General features: G+C 39.5%; 2 protein-coding genes across 4 annotated transcripts in view; one reads left to right on the plus strand and one right to left on the minus strand.

The window, feature by feature from the left end:
- LOC145490861 (von Willebrand factor A domain-containing protein 3A-like) overlaps positions 1–5,164 on the minus strand; it is a 30,494-nt gene extending 25,330 nt beyond the window's left edge. For 2 of the 3 annotated variants that reach the window (XM_081469977.1, XM_081469976.1), the window contains exons 1-5: positions 4,492–5,164; positions 4,325–4,396; positions 3,765–3,942; positions 1,631–1,755; positions 107–190 (exon numbers count right to left, since the gene is read on the minus strand). In XM_081469977.1, coding sequence (XP_081326103.1) covers positions 107–190; positions 1,631–1,755; positions 3,765–3,942; positions 4,325–4,396; positions 4,492–4,655 — 623 coding nt within the window. In that variant the 5' untranslated portion in view covers positions 4,656–5,164. Of the gene's footprint in view, positions 1–106; positions 191–1,630; positions 1,756–2,549; positions 3,726–3,764; positions 3,943–4,324; positions 4,397–4,491 lie in introns of those variants that run through there. The other variant, XM_081469978.1, reaches the window with a different exon arrangement.
- Positions 5,165–5,293: 129 nt separating this feature from the next.
- LOC145490860 (ras-associating and dilute domain-containing protein-like) lies at positions 5,294–18,496 on the plus strand. The gene is made up of 15 exons (XM_081469974.1): positions 5,294–5,673; positions 6,082–6,271; positions 8,079–9,961; positions 10,419–10,453; positions 11,015–11,261; positions 11,672–12,070; positions 12,176–12,326; positions 13,499–13,636; positions 13,759–13,807; positions 14,225–14,415; positions 14,927–15,229; positions 15,568–16,010; positions 16,556–16,621; positions 17,375–17,448; positions 17,826–18,496. The coding sequence occupies exons 1-15, from the start codon at positions 5,425–5,427 to the stop codon at positions 17,923–17,925; spliced, it is 4,518 nt and encodes a 1,505-aa protein (XP_081326100.1). The 5' UTR covers positions 5,294–5,424; the 3' UTR covers positions 17,926–18,496.
- The last annotated feature ends 291 nt before the right edge of the window (positions 18,497–18,787 follow it).

Genomic DNA, 18,787 nt, shown 5'->3' on the forward strand with positions numbered 1-18,787 from the left:
AACTTTGTGGGAACCCTACCCTGTGCTCATGAGTATGTACTGCTGATATTCCAGATGTAACTGTACATACTTACTTTAAAAGTAATAACATAAAAAGATGACTTACTTGGTTATTTTAAATTCATAATCTTGTAGTTTAACAGCATCATATTTCATGTGAACTTGACCAGGATCTGCACCAGATGGAGGTCTAAAATAACAAACAATCAAAAAAATATAATGAAGTAATAGATGATGGTAGGGGTGGAGAATAGCCCATCAAAAACCATAGGTTTTTGATGGACCATTCCTGCCTGTGAAATTTTCGTCAAATTTCACAGATCTCGCAGTGCCATTTTTTTTAGCTGTTATATGTCTGTCTCGCAGTCTTGATTTTTGCAAGGTTAAAAAAATCTTGAGGTACCAATTTGTTTGTTTTTACTTATAAATGATGGCTGGACATCTTAGAAGCTGAATGTCTCAAGCTCTCATTTAAAACACTTTGAAGTCTCTGTCTCACAATAAATTGAGGAAGTCAAAACGTCTTAGACTCGCAAAGAAAAACGCTAGTCTCACCTTCTCTCAAAGTCTTATGTACATTTACCATTCATCACCCCTAATGGTGACCACATTTTGTCTATTTATCCATCACTCTTTGTGACCTTTGTGTGGGAGGCGCAGTGACCTTCTGGTTAGTAGGCTCCACTCCGGAGCAAGCAGTCTGGATTGAGCCTTGGCCAGGGACATTGTGTTGTGTTCTTGGGCAAGACATTTAACTCTCACATTGCCTCTCTCCACCCAGGTGTATAAGTGGGTATCGGCGAATTTAATGCTGGGGGGTAACCCTGCGTTGGACTGGCATCCAATCCAGGGGGGAGCAGAAATACTCCTGGTCACTTCATGCTACTGAAATCAGGGTAGGCTCTGGCCTGATGAGCCACTTGGCTCACATGTATATAGATGTTTTACCTCTAATGGTGGCAGAATGGTTTATGTGTACTTGTGCATGTATAGGACTCCAGATTGAGCAATCTGGTTTTGAAAGCCTTGTCAGGGGCTTGAGCTAGTGTTCTTGGGCAATACACCATACCCTCAGACTCCCATCCACAAGGGAATTACAAAGACTTCAATACAGCAACTTTGTGCTTCCGAAAGCAGAGATAAGCATCAGCCTGATGGCCTACTGGTTTCAAATACAGACTTAACCCTATATGTTACATGAAATTCATAATTTTTGACTCTTAGACACTTTATGGTCAGCTGAAAAGATCTTATCACAATTGAAGGTTAATTGTTGAAAGCTCCATTTATATATGCAGCTTTTAACCAGAATTAAATTTTATTTTTTTTAAATTCTATTTTAAGTACTGTAATCATTTTTGCCAGCGTGAACAATAGTGATGTCAAGTAGAAAATCATAGCACGTGGTATTGACTCTTAGAAAAACTGTTATTAATAGTAATCCATTTTAAATTCACTTTTCCTTTCCAGGGCATTTTTAAGGGAAAAGTTATAAGAGTATCCTTTCAACACTCAGTTTTTGTTGAGTTGTGTTGGCTCATAACAAAAATCTTTTGCTGGAACACTTAACTTTCAAACTGTTAGTAAACTTTACAAATCAAAAATTATTAAAAATTATGAAAATTCTTACTTGACAGGGACTCCACATTTCATAATCTCATCAAATGAAAGAGCCCCAGCTTCCACACTGTGTCTCCCCAGCCAATCAGATGATGATTGACCCTCGGCATGAGCTGCTTCTAATCCAATCACAGCCTACAAATTAAGTATAAAGTTAAGTTACAACACACCACACAAACATGACAAATACCGTGTAATATTGAAATCAACTTAGCTTCTTGGAACATCTGCTGTGCTGTTAAAATTTTTCAGCCAAAAGGAGATTTTACATATTAAGGATTACAGTAACATTTATTTACTTTTTAAATGTACTATATATATCAGCATGGAGTAAAATCAGTCCTACATGAACTTAAAGCGGCAAGTACAAAATGATTCTAAAATCAAAGACTAATAAGTTTTAGTCCTAATCATTAGGCCTAAACATGAAGTCAAAAAAAGCTACCAGCAATTTCAAATTACTTTTACCGGTATTTATTAAATGTTTAGTAGAGTCATTTTCCATATTCAGAAGTATTTTTTTTTATTCCTTAGAACCACAAATTGCAATTCATCTGAAAAATGCCCTACATTTTGGATTTAAGGAAGTATTTGAGGATTTAAGGAACAATTAATGGCTTATCAACTTGTAACTACATGTACAAGTAGCATGGCTTGGTGTGGTTTTTAGATATTAAGAATTAAGAAATCAATGATTTACATGACATTGTTTAAATTAAGGTGATTCAGAAAGAAAGATTATAATGATCTTAAAAATAAATATATGATAGGTGAATTGCAACAATGTAATAGTATATACATATGTCCACTTCACACATATCTTTTGCTCACAGAAGTAATAGATCTTCTAACAGTAACAATTTGTACACATTAATTTTCAAATTTTGATACTCCTCCTAAACACACAGTCTGTGCTTCTGTTGTTTTACCTCATCTTTGTCCAAATTTTCATTTAACAAGGAAATCACACTTGTTCCTTTCAACATTTTATCCTGGACTTGACCAAAAACAAGATCTTTCCACTTTCACTACTGCTTTGTCAGTGAATTCTACATTCTAATTGATATAAATAACAAATTTTTCTCTTCACTATTATAAGTCTGATATTGCTATTCAAAACAGTCAGATTGAGGCTTAGTAACCAGGATACAATGGCTGCAGGTGTTGATGAAGATTATTTATTCATAAGCTTTTTCAACTGAAAATAGATCATTTGTCACACAACCTTATTCCAGTGTGTCGGACAGATATCCTGGGTAAATGTTTTTCTTTTGTCAGTACAAACAAATGGGTTTTCCATTGTATAATTTGGATTTAGCAAGGTAAATTTATTTAAATTTATTCTAAATTTGAAAACTTTGCAAAATATTGCTCATGAAAATAAGTTTTATATAATTTATAAATTAAGGCAATTTTCACATGTAATCTTTTATATTGAATATTCTAATTAACTTGACTTCCCAGGGAAAAAACAAACTAAAAGAAACTTCAATCCAAACCGCAGCCTTGTTTTACATCCTGCGCACCCCACCCCCGTGCCCAAAGCTAATGCTAAGCTAAACAACATATACACCTATTTGATTTAATATTTATTATACAATTCTTGTATTTGTCTCTAACCCTACTACTCTTTCAAACTTGAAATATTAATTCTTCTCATGTAAATATTACTTATTAAAATTTAAATGATTTTTTTTTAGTATTTCCCATTTTCGCAACGACAGTATTCTGTTGCTGGTTAATGATTCACATTACAGTCTCCACCTGTCTTAATTCAACAAAATTTAATTATATAGTAATACTGTAAGGAGAAGTTTGATAACCATCACTCATCAGGAATTTTAGACATGGAAAAAAATGCAAGGCAGGACCAGTCCTACAGATTCCATGATAACTCTTCTGACTGTGAGAACCTGTTAAGATCATTCCATCTTACTAATTTCCCAACATTGTCATCAGGCAGGTATACTAAGAATAACGAAAACCATCACCTAGGAGATCTGATGTTTTCTTATGAATACTGCTAAATTCTCAAAACTAACATTTAAAGAGATGTATGGTAATCAGTAAGGAGAATTGAGATCTGAATATAGGAGTGGAATGGTGAATCATTAACAGATCTTTCAACACAAGGATTCCATTACCTGAAGATCATGGGACTGAGTAACTGATGTGACAGTCAGTGCCCTGGGTGGTAAAGCATCATTTGTCTTCAGCATCTGCCATGGGGGACGAATCTGACCTGCAGTGACCTCTTCAGCATAGCTACTTGCAACATCGGAATCCTTTGGTTTTCTTGGGGCAGGCTTGGGTTTTGGGGGTCTGAATAAAATCACACAAATTATAATTCAAATAATAAAACTCAAGATAATCACAAAAGGGTACTAATTAAATTGGATAATTGGTTTCACAGGAAAACAGACGATCCGGCTTTGGGAATTCTAAGAAAACCGTTTAGAATAGGTTAGTTTTAGAACTGTTAGAAGATATGTTTACACTTTTATTGAATTTACATTTGACTATTAGATTTCACGATCACCGGAAAACAAAGCAAATCTCACAAAAGGAAAGAAAGCGCATCATTCCTGAAATCATTTTGCATGAGACATGTTAGCAAAATTTAGAAATCAATGTCCAAACCACAACAATAATAATATAATTATGAATGGAACTTTATCAGCAACAATTAGAATCATAATTTTACCTTGTAATTACTGCAGGTTGAGATTTGACTTCGATGTTCGAGTGCGTAATACTCCACGGGCTCTCGGGACGTCTGTAAAAGGAAAATAGCAGAACAGGACACTCAGATTACAGTTAGACTTTACATATAACCTTAAAGATAAATCTAAAGTAAGGCAGAAGTCTAACTCGGCCTCCTCCTGCGACTGACGGGACACCACATCTTCGGCGGGTTCTGTATCTTGCCGATCTTCCGCCTCCGAAGCCGACGAAGAACTCGACGAGCTCGAACTAGATGAACTCTTAGACATGGCAAAGGTCTTCATTAAACGTCTCTTCCATTTTTTCTTCATTCAGACGATCAATGGATTCCCTAGAATTTGTTTTGCAAACTCCTAAACAACCACGAACGCCATTTTGTGAACTTCCAGAATCTCGCGCGTTGCCTTGGTGCCGAGTTGCCATGGGAGTCACTGCTGACCATGAAAAATTGTTGTCATTTTTGTGGCGCGTCAATATATGTAAGTAGCGGCAGTCCTTTATATTATGTCATTTAAAAGATTTTGAAAAATATCGCATATATACCAAATATAATATCTACAAAGTGTCTAGATATTTGGATTTGAACTTTAGAATCTTCATAAACTCGATAAATTATTAACGTTTTACATCATAGTTTTGTACCTCCTCGGTTTTACGCTAAATTCGACTAAATATTTATAGCATTACTTGAAAACTTCACTGTTTTCCCTTATTTGTTTATATAAACAGTAACGTACATCTGAAGACTCTCAAAAACGTTTTTCCAGCGTTGGTTAAGAATAATTTGGCTGGTACTCAAAGTGTCTTGTGACAAGTTTAATCTCCCTGTTGTTGTGGTACGTAAGGGATCTCTTTATACAGCCAATGGTGTGAAAAATTCATAAATGTTGCATTGTTTTAAAACCAATGATCGACGCGTTTGTTAAACAGCAATCTAAAATATCTTTTGCATGTCAATCAACTCGCGCCGCTGTGCGGTGTGTACACAACTTCCGAGTCAAAAAAGATGTTGAATAGTCTAGCTCGTAAACCATTCAACGTCGTTCTTACTCGCAGCATGTGAATGGCTTTATCGCGCGTATGGATGACATAATCCAGGGTGAAGAGCCTCAGGGTTTGTTCTCGAAGCGTTCATCGTCGAATATTCTCTCCGATCCGAGAATTTTAGCTCACTTGCGGATCGTGGCGGAGGAGGCGCAAAGCTCCGATAAGGACCACGAACAAGATGAGGAGTCCGAGCTACAGAACACGAAACGAGAGCTTGGACTTAAGATAGCGGCTTACAATAAAGGAAACCAACATGGCGCATTCCGACTGATATTGAAGGAGGTGCGTTGCGAGCTGAACGTTGTCACGAACGATGTATATTGGCGAAGGAATGTGTGCTTATATCTTAACAATATATAATAATCGTAAATGTGTAGTACACTATTTTGCTCGTGTCTGGCTTGTATATACACCAATAAGTACTTAAAATCTGGCCGTGAAAATCGAGTTACTGTAATGATCAGGTAACTTTTGAGATTAATTCACTCCGTGGTTGACATTTTACGCATCGAAGAATCCTATTCAAGTCAAAGTGTCATTGGCCTACATGTGTTAGGCTTGAACGAAGCTAAAATTGCATTTCCGATAAATCGTATTAGACCTGGAACATAAAAGGCGTTCGGAATTGCTTGCATGTGACGCGCGCGGCCTTTAGAACACTTAATTGATGATGTGTTCTTTCACTTTCAGGATTTAGGCTTCGAAGGAGCTTTACGATTCTACTTTGAAGACGGCAAAGAAGAACTGACAAAGGCTCTGCGCCTGACAAACAAAACACTGGTCTCTGAGCTGTTGCCAACGCTGATTGAAAAGTTCAAGCCTGATTTGGTAAACTCTGCGGTCGAGAAAAAAGCTAAACTGTACGAAGTTTATGAAGAAGGTAACAATTAACCTAAAACTACCAACGCTCATTGCTAGGCTGCATATCGAACAAACATTATGAAAGCGTTGTGTTCGTTCAAGTATTTTTTCAAGATTTACATTTAGTACATTCCAGTTTACAGGATAGAAATCAAAATACTTGCACGTGATATTTTACTTTATGGCAGTGGAGAGGTGCGAATATTTCGAAGCTTCTAATTCGGCCAGCCGTGATTGATATTTTTTTATTCGATTTTAACCACAACTTTATAATGCCAATGATTGTTTTGCGTAAAGTTTGTAGTGTTTACATTGTGGGCCATTCCTGACATAGCAACGTTGACAATCTTTATTATAACTCCTGTGACTCGAACACGGAAGGGGTAATTTTCAATTGCTAGTTCAAAAACTTTGCATACAACTTTCAATTCACAGTATAGCACGGAAGATCTATTCAAAAGTGCGGTCAGTGAACTAAGAATGGCTATCATTGAACGGTAATTGAAACTTGATGAGGCGACTAATAGAGTACCATTAATAAATAGCAATGTTCGAAAGCATTTAATTGGCTTCCTGAGGAGCGTGCACTCTGCATTGTACATTTTTCTCATCTTACGCAAGCTTCAATTCTAGTACAGATCATCGCATTCTAAACACTCTTACGAATTCTTCGCAATAAAGACACATTGGAGGGAAATTGCAGAGGTCAAGGTTTTACAGTTCACTGATAAGCTGGAGATTTACAGGATTTTGTTCATGCTTAAGAACATCAGTACGTGGAGATGATAAAATTGATTTATAATAAGTCTATAATTTACTGTCTCGTAGAGAACTGCTCAGTTCCAAAAGTAAGTTTCTAGTTTTCTCTCCTTGTATTTCCTGTTTGCAAAAAAAGGAATAATAGCAGTAACGGTGAAATGAAAAACTCATTCTCATTGTTTGTAGTGGGATTACAGCATTGTGAAGTGGTGTCTGCACATCAGATCTCTTACATCTATGAAATATTATTACCAAGTGACTAATAGGTTTTTATGACAGAGTTGTTTACAAAACATGTTAGATGTACAAGACAAACATCAAACTCCTGGCTGTATTCCTTTATCAATAAATTCCAATATACACAGGATTTCCCAAGAGGGTTGAACATATGATTTGTGCTTATAGATCACCATTGTCAATAAGACAGTTCATTTATAAGGACAAAGAGGATTGTCTGCTAGCTAATGGTCCTAAGTAATGAAAGTATAGTCAAGTAAAATCGGGTAATCAGAAGGGAGAATAATAATTTCATTGCTTGAGCTTGAGACAGATGACTCCTGTATTGATTTTTACTCTGTAGCAGGCAAAGCATTAATCTCTGGCGAGAGTCTTGAATTTGTACGGCTTGCATCCTTCATGTGTCTTGAGAAGCTTGACTAATTATAATCTGTGAAGTACATAATGCTCTTAGGAGACATGAAATTTTGCAGCCATTAACCCTTTCACCCTATAAGTGCTAAAGTTCAAAACTGAAAAAATCCCTAATCTCATTTATCAGAATAATGAGGAATACATAATGGCATATGAAAGCAGTTACTCAATAGCTTTCATTCAAATGGTAACACATTCAACAAGGATGATCCACAGATGTAAAAGTTGGAATTATATTTTCCTTGTAGGGGATAAGGAATACACGTCTGTAGTGTCACAAAAAAGTGCATGTATTTTTCAATAGGTCTCATCTGTCGGTTAGAAATACAAGCGCAGATATAAATTTAGAAGTGCATTAGTTGATGTGAGGTTATTAATAAGTTTGACTTGATTTCATTTTTTCAATTCTCTTATAGATGAAATTTGTTTAGACCCTTCAGATGCCCCTCTTGAAATTGCACTAAATGCCAAAAAGCTTCCAAGATTTGTTTTGCGTTTGGATTACAAAAATTCTCCACAGACGTCTGTAATATCAAATGGTGAAAGTGTCATAAACAAGACATCATTGCCTAATGGAACAGCCTTGAGCAATCGTGCTACAACCCCCAGCATTCCATCTCCAAGTCCATCAAAGGCTAGCACACACACTGCTGGTAGTGACAACAGCTCCACTGGCAGCTCTGCAGGGCAATCACACTTGAGGAATGAGAGCCCAGTTCCTGGCAGCAAGCTATTTACAAAGTCGAAAACCCCACCACCAGTTCACAGTGCGATAAATGACAAAATGCCATCGTCATCGAAAAATGACAAGAAGAGGAACTTTTTCAGTTCACCACGAAGTGCTTTTGGGATGTTTTTTGATGGAGCTGGAAATCAGTCTGATCAGAGTTCCCATGCTGCAAACAAAATGGCTCGGGCAAAGCACAAAAGGAAAGGATCTTTGGGCCGTCTGAGAATAAAGAAGAAAACTGAAGAAAAGACACACACTGAATTGTCCACGGAGCAGATGGCTCCTGGCATTCTTAAAGTCTTTGGTGATCATGTTTCACCAGGTTCAAACTACAAAAGTGTTCGAGCTACTGAGATGACAACTGCAGATGAAATCGTTCAGCAGGCCCTTGAGAGGTATTCACTTTCCAGGGAAAAGGCATCAGATTATGTGCTTTGTGATGTGATTGGGTACTTTACAAAAAGGACAGGCAGTGTTAGTAATGCCGAGGAAGATGCTGATAAGTGGATAACAGAGTATGCCAGAGTGATCAGTGACAAAGAGAAACCTCTTGTGCTTCAACAGTTGTGGAAGCCAATCAAAGGGTTTTCTCGTAGGTTTGAGCTACGGAAACGAATTGAAACACAGGATTCATCATTCTTTAAAGCAAGGGGAAGTGTTGCAATCATGAAAGCTGCATCAGTACGTGAAGCTCATGTACCTCCAAGCATCAAAGAAAACCGACGAGATACAGGACAAAGTGAAGTGTCGCATCTGTCATCAGGTGAAGAGCAATTGTCAAGTATTGGTGTGGACGAGGGAGGGAGCTCTGGACGAGCATCAATGATTGCATCACCATTTATTGCACCTACAGACACACCCTATCTTCTTCTTCTTAAAGGCTGTAGTAATGCTGATGACTTCTTATACCACAGACTAGATGAACAATTAGCTGTGGTTGGTCGCCCTGTGCATCACATTGAAACAGACCAATCTCCTGATATTGTTCTATTAGCTCCAGACATTCTACCTCAGCACTGCATTTTAAGTAAAAGAGTCGAATCATCTGCTCCAGACTTTGAACAAGACTATGACGTTAATTTTGCGGTCTATTTAGAACCTTCCAGAAGTGCAGATGTTTGCATAAATGGAGAAGCTGTTTCGTCGCCCACTAAACTCACCCCAGGGGACTTAGTTTCATTTGGGAAGCATTACTATTTCTTATTCAAAGATCCCTCTCAGGTGGCAGATAGTTCCATGAAGCTAACTTGGGTTAATCATTTGAAACAATTTTACAAGTTGCAGATGTCACAAATACTGCAGAGCTTTCCTGACAGTAATAGTGCAACAACTGTTGTAGGCATTGAAGATGAGCCAAGCAATAGTTTGCAGTTGTCGTACTTGCCACAAGATGAGGATGAGTTGCTGGAATTGATAATGAACATTGTGGATTTAGCAGGAGATGGCTACAAGTTGTCTCCAGCATATTTGTTAATTATGTGTATTGAACATTCTGCGCAATATCACACGGAACTGCAAACAAGGCAGCTTCTCATCAAGATGTCCAATGCAATCCAGACTGTAGCATCAGTAAGTTTGACTTCTTTTGTGAGGAAACAATTTCACTTCACTTATGCGCACAATGATTGACACCTGTACTTCAACACACCCCATAATGAGGTATCTTGGAGATACAGTCACCTCCTATTTCTCCCAGCCAGGGCAAATAAGAAGTGCTCTATTTTCAGGCTAACAAAGGGATTGCTAAATCATAATACTGACTACACAAAAGACACCATATTGTAACTTTCAGTAAGGAGTCAGCTTCCATCAGGGACACTGAGTCATGTCATATGAAAACACAACATTTGTAACCACCAGAGTGAAAGTCCTAAAATTTGCATAAGGGGTCACTGTGTCCTTTTCCCAGCCACACACAAACTATTACAAATGAACTAATTCAAATTTACAAGGCTGTGCCAGCAGTGAAATGCCCTCTTTGTAAGTGCACTAATAATATTATTTATGAAATGATTTTTTTTTCTAGGAGAAGACAACAGAAATGTCCAAGACAATAGAGAGGTATGGTTCAAGGAATGATTTGCCATTGGTATTTAAAGTTTGTGGTTTCCAATCCATAAGTGATTTAAAAGTTGTTTTCAGCATTTGCATTTTAGCATTTGAACCACCAATGTAAAGGAGCACTAGGAAATGTATCTTAAATAATATGTCTGTCCTTTTACATGCACACTAATTAAGAAATTCCATGCTTCATAATCGCCTAGAGCTTGGGTTGGGGAGACATTTGACTTTTCGGGCTAAGAAAAATGTATCAAAGATTATTCAACCCAAGTTATACATATGTGCCTCTTATTGGAAAGGCTGCACAAACCTTAATAGTATAAATATCTATTGTCCACTGATTATGAAGTAGCTATTCTTATTTCCCAGTACCATCTTGTAACTTATTGAGTACAAGTTCTAAAAAGTCCAAGCTTTATTGGGTTTGGTATGATCTAGTAGACCTGTGTTCTCAAACCTCTCCAAAACCTTAAGCGGTTTGAAAAAGCCAACAGACAACAGACAGTGCTGTTTACTATTTGATAAATAGTGATAAACAGTGGTAAATATTTGTTTCAACAGAACAACAGTACCAGAAAAGGCATTAGAAGAGCTTCTTCCTCAGCTGAGACCAGTAGTTTTCTGGATGGCCAATTGTCTGGAAATGCTTCCCTATCTCCAAGTCAACATGTCTCAGTTCATCAAAGATCCTTCTCAAGTTGCTGAGTATGGTGATGAAGCTTTGCTCAATGCTGATGAGGAACTGCTCATGTTTCTTGAGGAAGTTATCATTTATACTTTTCAACAGACTGTGTACCACCTCACTAAGGTATTACACTATTCTGTGAAATTGCTCTTAAATCGTTTGTAACTAAATTTGTTTCTGATGTTTGCAATTCTTTGTAGAGTGAATTTTGTACAAATTCTTACCTAGCGCTAAGAAGACATTGTTGCAGTTTAAAACTTGGTTCACATGCAATATTGAAAGAAATAAGCTCACTTAAATCAGTTTGAATTTCGCGGGGTTTCTCGTAACTGGACATACAATTTGTATCAATTTAAGCTATGTATTCTTTTCAATTCTTTCCTTGTTCTTGAAAACAGAAAATTTAATAGGTGGTAGAAAACTCTCTTTTCTTTTTTCTGCTACAGTTCGAAATTTGGGTAGGGGAAAATTCAAATTCATATTCTGATTAAGCTTATTTGCATTTGGTTACAATCACACCGTTTCTCTGTCAGGTGTTGTACATCGCTCTTCCGGCCATTTTGGACACGAATCCATTCCAAGATACAGACGAAGACAGCGACAAGAAACCGCAAGAAGTAGAAACCGTCATCAGCATCTTCCAAACCACTTACGACGTTGTTAAAACGTATTCAGTTCACGAAGACATAATCCACCAACTCTTTGCATATTTATTTTTCTTTACAAACGCCTCCCTGTTCAACACGTTGATGGAGCGGGGAGCTGGGGGCAAGTTCTACCGCTGGGCCAAAGGAGCGCAGATACGGGGTAACCTGGATTTGTTGGAGAGCTGGGCTGCGCAGGTTCAACTTCAGGACGAGGCTAATGACTATTTGAACAGACTGTCCACCGCGACTGATTTGTTGGCCACGCCCAAAGTGCAGCTTTTGCAGGTTTGTCCCTTTCTGGGATTCAAAGCGTTTCAGGCCGCTAAGAAGCAGTTAGGCGAGGTTTTGATTCGTAATCATTTTTGCTCATTTCTACCAATGTTTACGTAGGCTGACTGGATGACAATCAGAAGAGACTTCCCGGTACTTAACCCGGCTCAAGTGCAGCAAATTCTGGGTGAATACCAGCTCGGCCCTGGCAGGTCTCGACCAAGAGGCTGGTTTCCTCCTCCTGAGGAAGTGGAACCCGCGCTTCGTACAGGTAAGTTATGATTCATTTAAAAACGCACCCTATCGCTTTCCTTGTCCTAGACAGGTTTTGTTGTCATAGTCTCTAAGAGATAAAACAACAGATAACAGATTAGGTGTAGTTGATGTTCAATGGCTTATATAGTAGTAAGCAATCCCTCGATATCGAGTAGAATGTCAACTTGGTAGTGTTCAGTTTATGAGTTCGTTAATGATTGAGCAGTCCGATTCTTAAACGGCAGATTCGCAGACAGATGGGGCATCTGAACTCTGCAGAGACTGGAGCTGTGCTGGCAACCTGTTGCCTCTCTTTTCTCGCCGACCGGAGTCTCTCACGGTGTTCAGTTCTTTCCTGTGTTGCCCTACCATCCGTCTTGCGACGTTTCGTTGTATCAATAGAGCATCAGTATTCTACGCGGACCTTTTCTTCTAATATCTTTAGCAACAATGAATGTATGAAAGACCATATGTTTGCCGAAAATTGGTATATTATTAGGATGGAAAAACAGTCTCTTTTTTTCTACCCCGCCGATATTCGGAGTCCCTCCTGATGTTTTCGCGTTTATTCCAGCACTTTTTTGAGGGTCCGTGTTTTGCTCGCAAAACTTTAGGCCCTGATGCTTTATTTCATATTCTGCGTGGTTCAATCTAGTGTTCTTCATTGACTTTGTGGAAGAAATGTCTTCTTCAACATGATCTGCCCGTGAGACCAGGGATTTCGTTATGATTACAGCTAGGTTAGATTTCCTGCGCGCCAGGCGGAAAGAGTTACCGGTAATTTTATTTTAGCGCACGACATTCGTATCCGTGGGTTTGGGAAACGCTTCATTCCAGCTCGCATCAAGTGTCCCAGATTTGCTTTTGCGCTTGGTTGGTAGGGTAGAGTTTCCAAGTGTGCGTTACATCAAACAAGAATTAATGTCCCCCCTCCTCCCCCCCACCCCACGCCTGTTTTCAGTTTTGCATGTCATAAGATGGGAATCATGGTTAAACGTGAGAACAGAGCCATGAAAAATCTTCCCATTGAGTGATGATTATGCCTGTTGCCGTTATGCCTCAAACGTTCTACAGATTGTCGACCCGACTCGATACATGCAGAGTAGGAAGAAATGGTCCTAAAGTTCTATAATGGCCTGAAACTCAAGAAATGAATATCTTCAGCATATTTTTCGTTTTTTTTCGCAGCGGACATCTTACTAAACTTCTCTGAACATCCTCCGTTAAAACTACCGACTGAAGGATTTGTACTGGACTTCGAGACGGGACCGTCGGATCCGTCTTTCTACCACTATCTGGATGAGGTTAAACGGGCGATGAATGCAGGTAATCAACTGGCACTAAACACTGCTGAGTAACATCGACTTTTTTTAAAGACTAACCTGTTGTCAAGAGAGCGAAATCCGTCGCGTTTTTCGTAGCTAATCAAGGTTTTGTTTCTTTGGCAGGTCAAAGTACTACAGGATCAGACATGACAAGAGTCAATGGAATAAACAGGTTAGTGAGTGAGTGAGTGAGTGAGTGAGTGAGTAAATGAGTGAGGTAGTTTGCACTCCGCGTTGTAGTTGTTGGAATACGTTTTGCTTGCTTTTTACTGTTTCGAAGTTCGTGTCTCTTTCCACTAGGCCTTAAACTGGTATGTCACGAATTCTGAAGTCTCTTTTTTTTTTAACAAATTACCTTCCAATAATCGATCAGTGGGGCTCCGTCCACACCCGCCGGAGAAATTTGAAAACGCAAGAATCACCGGTCATTTTGGATTTGTGTTTGAGGAAGACTCGGGCAGGAAAATCACGTGATTATCGTGACGTCATCGTCTTCGAAAAGCTACGTCACGTATTAAAAGTTTTAATATTGTAATTATTATCACAAGTAAAACGTAACTTCAGAAACCACGTGATTATTTTATTACAGAGTTCAGCAACCGGAACCGGAAGTGAGCCATTCGGATGTGATTCGTGCGTCGTCATTATCACAGAGTCAAGATCACGTGCCTGATCTGGTAGTCTCCCCAGCCCCCCCTAACTTCAACACTCCTAGTACAAAGGACAAAAACGAGTTCACATTCGAGACTGTCGTGTCCAATTCTCCTCCGTCAAGAAGAGGTAAAACATGGCATTATATGATGTAAACTTCACATTTTGCGGGTCAGGCGTGATTTCTCAGTGTTGTTCCACTCAAGTACCTGATATAGTGACAGGCTGGTAAATCGAAAAATCGTAGCGTTTTCTTTTGAGGTGTTCCTGGGATCACAAAATGGCCAGCGAGGTTTTATCGCCTTAACATAGCATTTCCGTTTAAGTCGTTTAGCCCCCAAGTCGATTAGCCCCCAACCAGAAGTCGATTGGCCCCCATTCACGCTTAAAGAACGAGATATAGACAACGTTTTCGACTTCTGGTTGGGGGTAATCGATTTCTGATTGAGGCCAAACGGGTAGGGGCTAATCGACTTGGGAGCTAAACTGAACGACCGGATACCGTCCAGACTTGTCGGACTCTGAGCAGGTCGGTAATCGTTAGCGCCAAGTATGCGAGAAGCAAATGGTGTCACAGTGTACATTTAGTTAAATTGTTTCTCCAGGTTTTAAAGTTGAGCGTGGCTGTTTGTGTTTGCAGAAAACGGGATCATTGGATCTAATGACACAAGGCAACCCATCCCACTTGAGAGAAGAGAAACTCCCCCAAGAAAACAAGAAACACCACCTGGCAAACCGAAATTCTCAGAACTGTCAGCGAACGAGGAAGTTGTCCAAGGCGGAAAGCGGCCCCTTGGAAGACTGGTGTCCGGGCAAAAGCCTGCTGCCACCACCGGCTATCCGTTCAATCGTTCGGAGGGTCGTGATTCCGTGAAGTCGTCTACTGAGGACTCTTCTATGGTTTCTGCTAGAGCACTGAAGAAAAAAGAGCCTAGAACCTCAGGTTGGTAGAACACTTTCTGCTTAATTTGTTAGCTCAAGTAATGTGTCCAAGTGCTGTTTTAAGCAAATATTCCTGGACTCTTTCAATAGCTCCATTTCTTATCACCCAATCAAAATGTCGCGAGTCTATGGGAGGTTGTGAAGTCACATGACGCCATAAGGAATCATGTTGCTTCGTTTGCGAAAGTCTCGGCCTAGTCCTTCAGACGCGATTTTTTATACGACAGAGAGATTATGATATTTGTTGTTTGGATTGATTAAACATTGCGTTACGTTTTTCTTACGTTACATTAAGAGAAGAACGATGTAAAGGTGACTTTTGTTGTTTCCGCTCCTTAGATCCATCAACTAGCGATGCTAAAGATGAAAACCAAAACGTGACGAATGGGAGAGCAGCTTCGCCTTACACGAGCGACAACTCCAAGTGGGTTGAAGTGACAGGCGCCGTGACTCGTGACGCCGTAAACAACGTGGACGGCTTGTCCGTGCTTCCTGTAGAGGACGTGGAAACGAATGAAGAGCTGGCTCTTCAGATAGCCATGGATCCGACAATTGAGACTTCAAAGGAGTTCGACGAGAGAAGGGCGCTACAGAAAGCCAAACTCTTGAGTCGCTTGAGAAATGAGTCCGATATTGACATTGCAGATATACCTGCAAGTGCGAATGGCTTCCCAGCCAAGATGGAAGGCATGAGGGAGACTGATGACCGACAGGATGATGTGTTTGTTGTCGAGCTGGAGAAGGGAGATGACGGGATAGGCCTGGGACTGATTGATGGACTGGTAAGGTCGCTACTTCTCAATAACTCAAAGTGAAAGGACTTGTTTGTGGAAGGGGTGTGATCCATTGTATTACCGCAATTAGCCCCAATCGCGCAATTTTCTCGCATATTCGATCAGTTACGTCTTTTCGCGCGCTTGCCTCAGTTAGATATTTTTCTTGATTTCCTCGTTAGCTTTTGTTCTCTGATAGTGATTGGCTCTATAATTTAGTTTGATTTTAAACTGATTTTTTTCTAGTTTCTTAGCATTTGCGTGCCAACCATGCTCTAAAATGTATTCAAATTACCATTTTGTGGGGTGTTCTGATTGCGGACAAAGTATACAATTTATTTCGGACCGATTGATCAGAGCACGAGTCTTCAGGGTCAACTGCTGTGCTTGACAAGCACAAATTAAAACAAAGCAATACAGGTCCATCAGACTTGCACCTTGGAGTTCGCTAAAGGAAAAAAAAAACGAATTTAAAGGCACAAGGATGTTGTGCGATTGTAATATTGTGGTTGCCTTTTATACGTTAGACATAAACCAGTGGTTTTCATTTATAGTACACACCATTACGATCGCCAGGGATTTATGTACGGACACTTGTGGCAGGAGGTCCAGCCATGAAGGTAAGTAGAGATTTGAGACAAATTCCCTCGGCTAGTCTCCCTGCTCTATTTGAGAGGATACTCCCATAACACTCTCGTTTAATTTAACATACAGGGCATAGAGTGATCTATTGATGTTGCATACGACAAGAGACGATGTTCTATATCATCGTTTCTTGATGCCTTCATTTGATTAGCATTGCCTCCGCAACACTGTAGCCTATTTAGGCCGCGTCTACGCTACGCCGGAGAAATTTTAGAACGCAACAATCAGTAGCCTACGAACGCAGACGTATTTCAAGCGACAGCCGGAAATACGACTGCGCTCCCAGGCTAAACAATCCGTGGCCATTTTGGATTTGCGTTTGAGTAAAACTCAAGCAGGAAAATATCATGTTTATAGTGACCGCATCATTTTCGGAAAGCTTCGTTTTCAAATTTGGTTTCTGTCCACACGAAAACGCAAAGCCGGCGTTTTCAATTTCCTCCGGTTTGAAAAGCGTTTTTGAAAAGCTCCATTTTGGTGACGAATAAGAGAAATAAAGCTCCGCTTTCAAATTCCAAATTGTGGTCGGGGCGTTTGTTAACGCCAATCTGTGCAATATGCATAACTGCTGCGCCTTATTAAATTGTGTTACCGTGTATAAATAGTCAAGTGAAATGTTAATCATTTCAAGGGATGATCAGGCTTAGATTCTCGTTTACTGTCCCGTTGAATTTGTCTCGAAAAGATAAGGAGAAGTAGTGAATTCATCACTGGTTTCTTGTTTGTAGGATGGTCGCCTCCGTCTCGGTGATCGTATCCTCGCGGTGAATGGAACAAGTCTTGTTGGGGCAGATTATCAGAGGTAAATGATCCACATAAGTTGTCTTGTCTCACTGTGATGGACAAGCTAAACATGCAGTCAAACAACGGCATGCAGCTGAACTTGGAGTGAGAAAAATCTCCTTCACGGTCCAAACCCGAGTTCCAAAAGTGCGACGCAAAGACCTAGTCTAAGGACTTCGCGCCGGGACAACACAACTGCAAAGGATTTTGAGAAAGTATGAAAAAAGCGCGAGTAATCCCAGGACTCTTTTCTTGTCCTGCCAACAAAAGGCCCATGCGTGTATTTTTGTGGGTTCCCTGTGCTCTTATTGTCCATTCTGCCCGAATATATGTGTGTCTAAAAGTAAAATGTCTCTTATTGTGAATGTCAAGAAGTCAATTTTCTTCTGTTTTCAGTGCCATGCAACAGATCCGACAATCAGGACAACAATTATCTTTCCTGGTGGCGAAGTCTGATATTCATGTAGCTATGAAGATCACTGCTTCCAGCTGCTAATACTCTCTGGTAACCATAGCAACCCCTATTATAACGTGATGATGAAGATATTGAAGGTCACTCGTTTCCAAGTCCTCTGCTGTTGACCGCGTAATATTCCAAAAAATGTCGAGGAGCCCGTGTGATATTTGAAGTGAAAAATGATGGAAACAAATTTTCCAGTGTATTTATCGAGCCTTGGTCCTCTGTGTGAATCTTTTTACACCGTGCTTGTGGTTTTTTCATGTTTTCTAGTCGAATTTTACCAAATTTCTACGAAAATATAGTATTTTTATTACCCAAGTCTTCGCAAGCAACGTATTTTTTATACTGAGTGTATCTCTAAGAGTGTACATTTTAAAGCCAGTTTACAGCACATTTTAAAAGGGTTCTGTACAGCTGAGGTAGTTCTACACAATGTATGCGCTTTTCGCTTGTCTGTAACATCCTCAGTCGTTCATATTCGTGTTTTGGATTAAAGATGCATAATTTATTATTATACGTATTGTAATTTATTCAGCATCACTTGGCAGCTTTGTGTAGGATGTATTGATTCGTAATAAAAGCGCTTGGTATACTATGCTTTACAGTTATGGCTCCGTCAATTCCAGTCCGCTAATCCCGCCCCCCCCCCCCCCAACCCCACCCAAAAAAACCGAATACCGATCGATGTTTGTCGAGGAATCCTTGCCCAGAGTGGTTGATGCACCATGATCCGAGTATGTTGATTAATCTGTTCAGTAAAACGTAAAATCCGTGTTTGGATTTAAAGATCTAATCTCGGATTTTCCAAAGAAGCACCCTTAATTAACACGTACCTGTAACCATTGTCGTGGTTTTGGGAAACAGTGCATATCCGAAAGTAACAAAACTTCTGAAGTAA

This window comes from Orbicella franksi, chromosome 6, assembly GCF_964199315.1.
Source record: "Orbicella franksi chromosome 6, jaOrbFran1.1, whole genome shotgun sequence".
NCBI classification, from domain to species: Eukaryota; Metazoa; Cnidaria; class Anthozoa; order Scleractinia; family Merulinidae; genus Orbicella; species Orbicella franksi.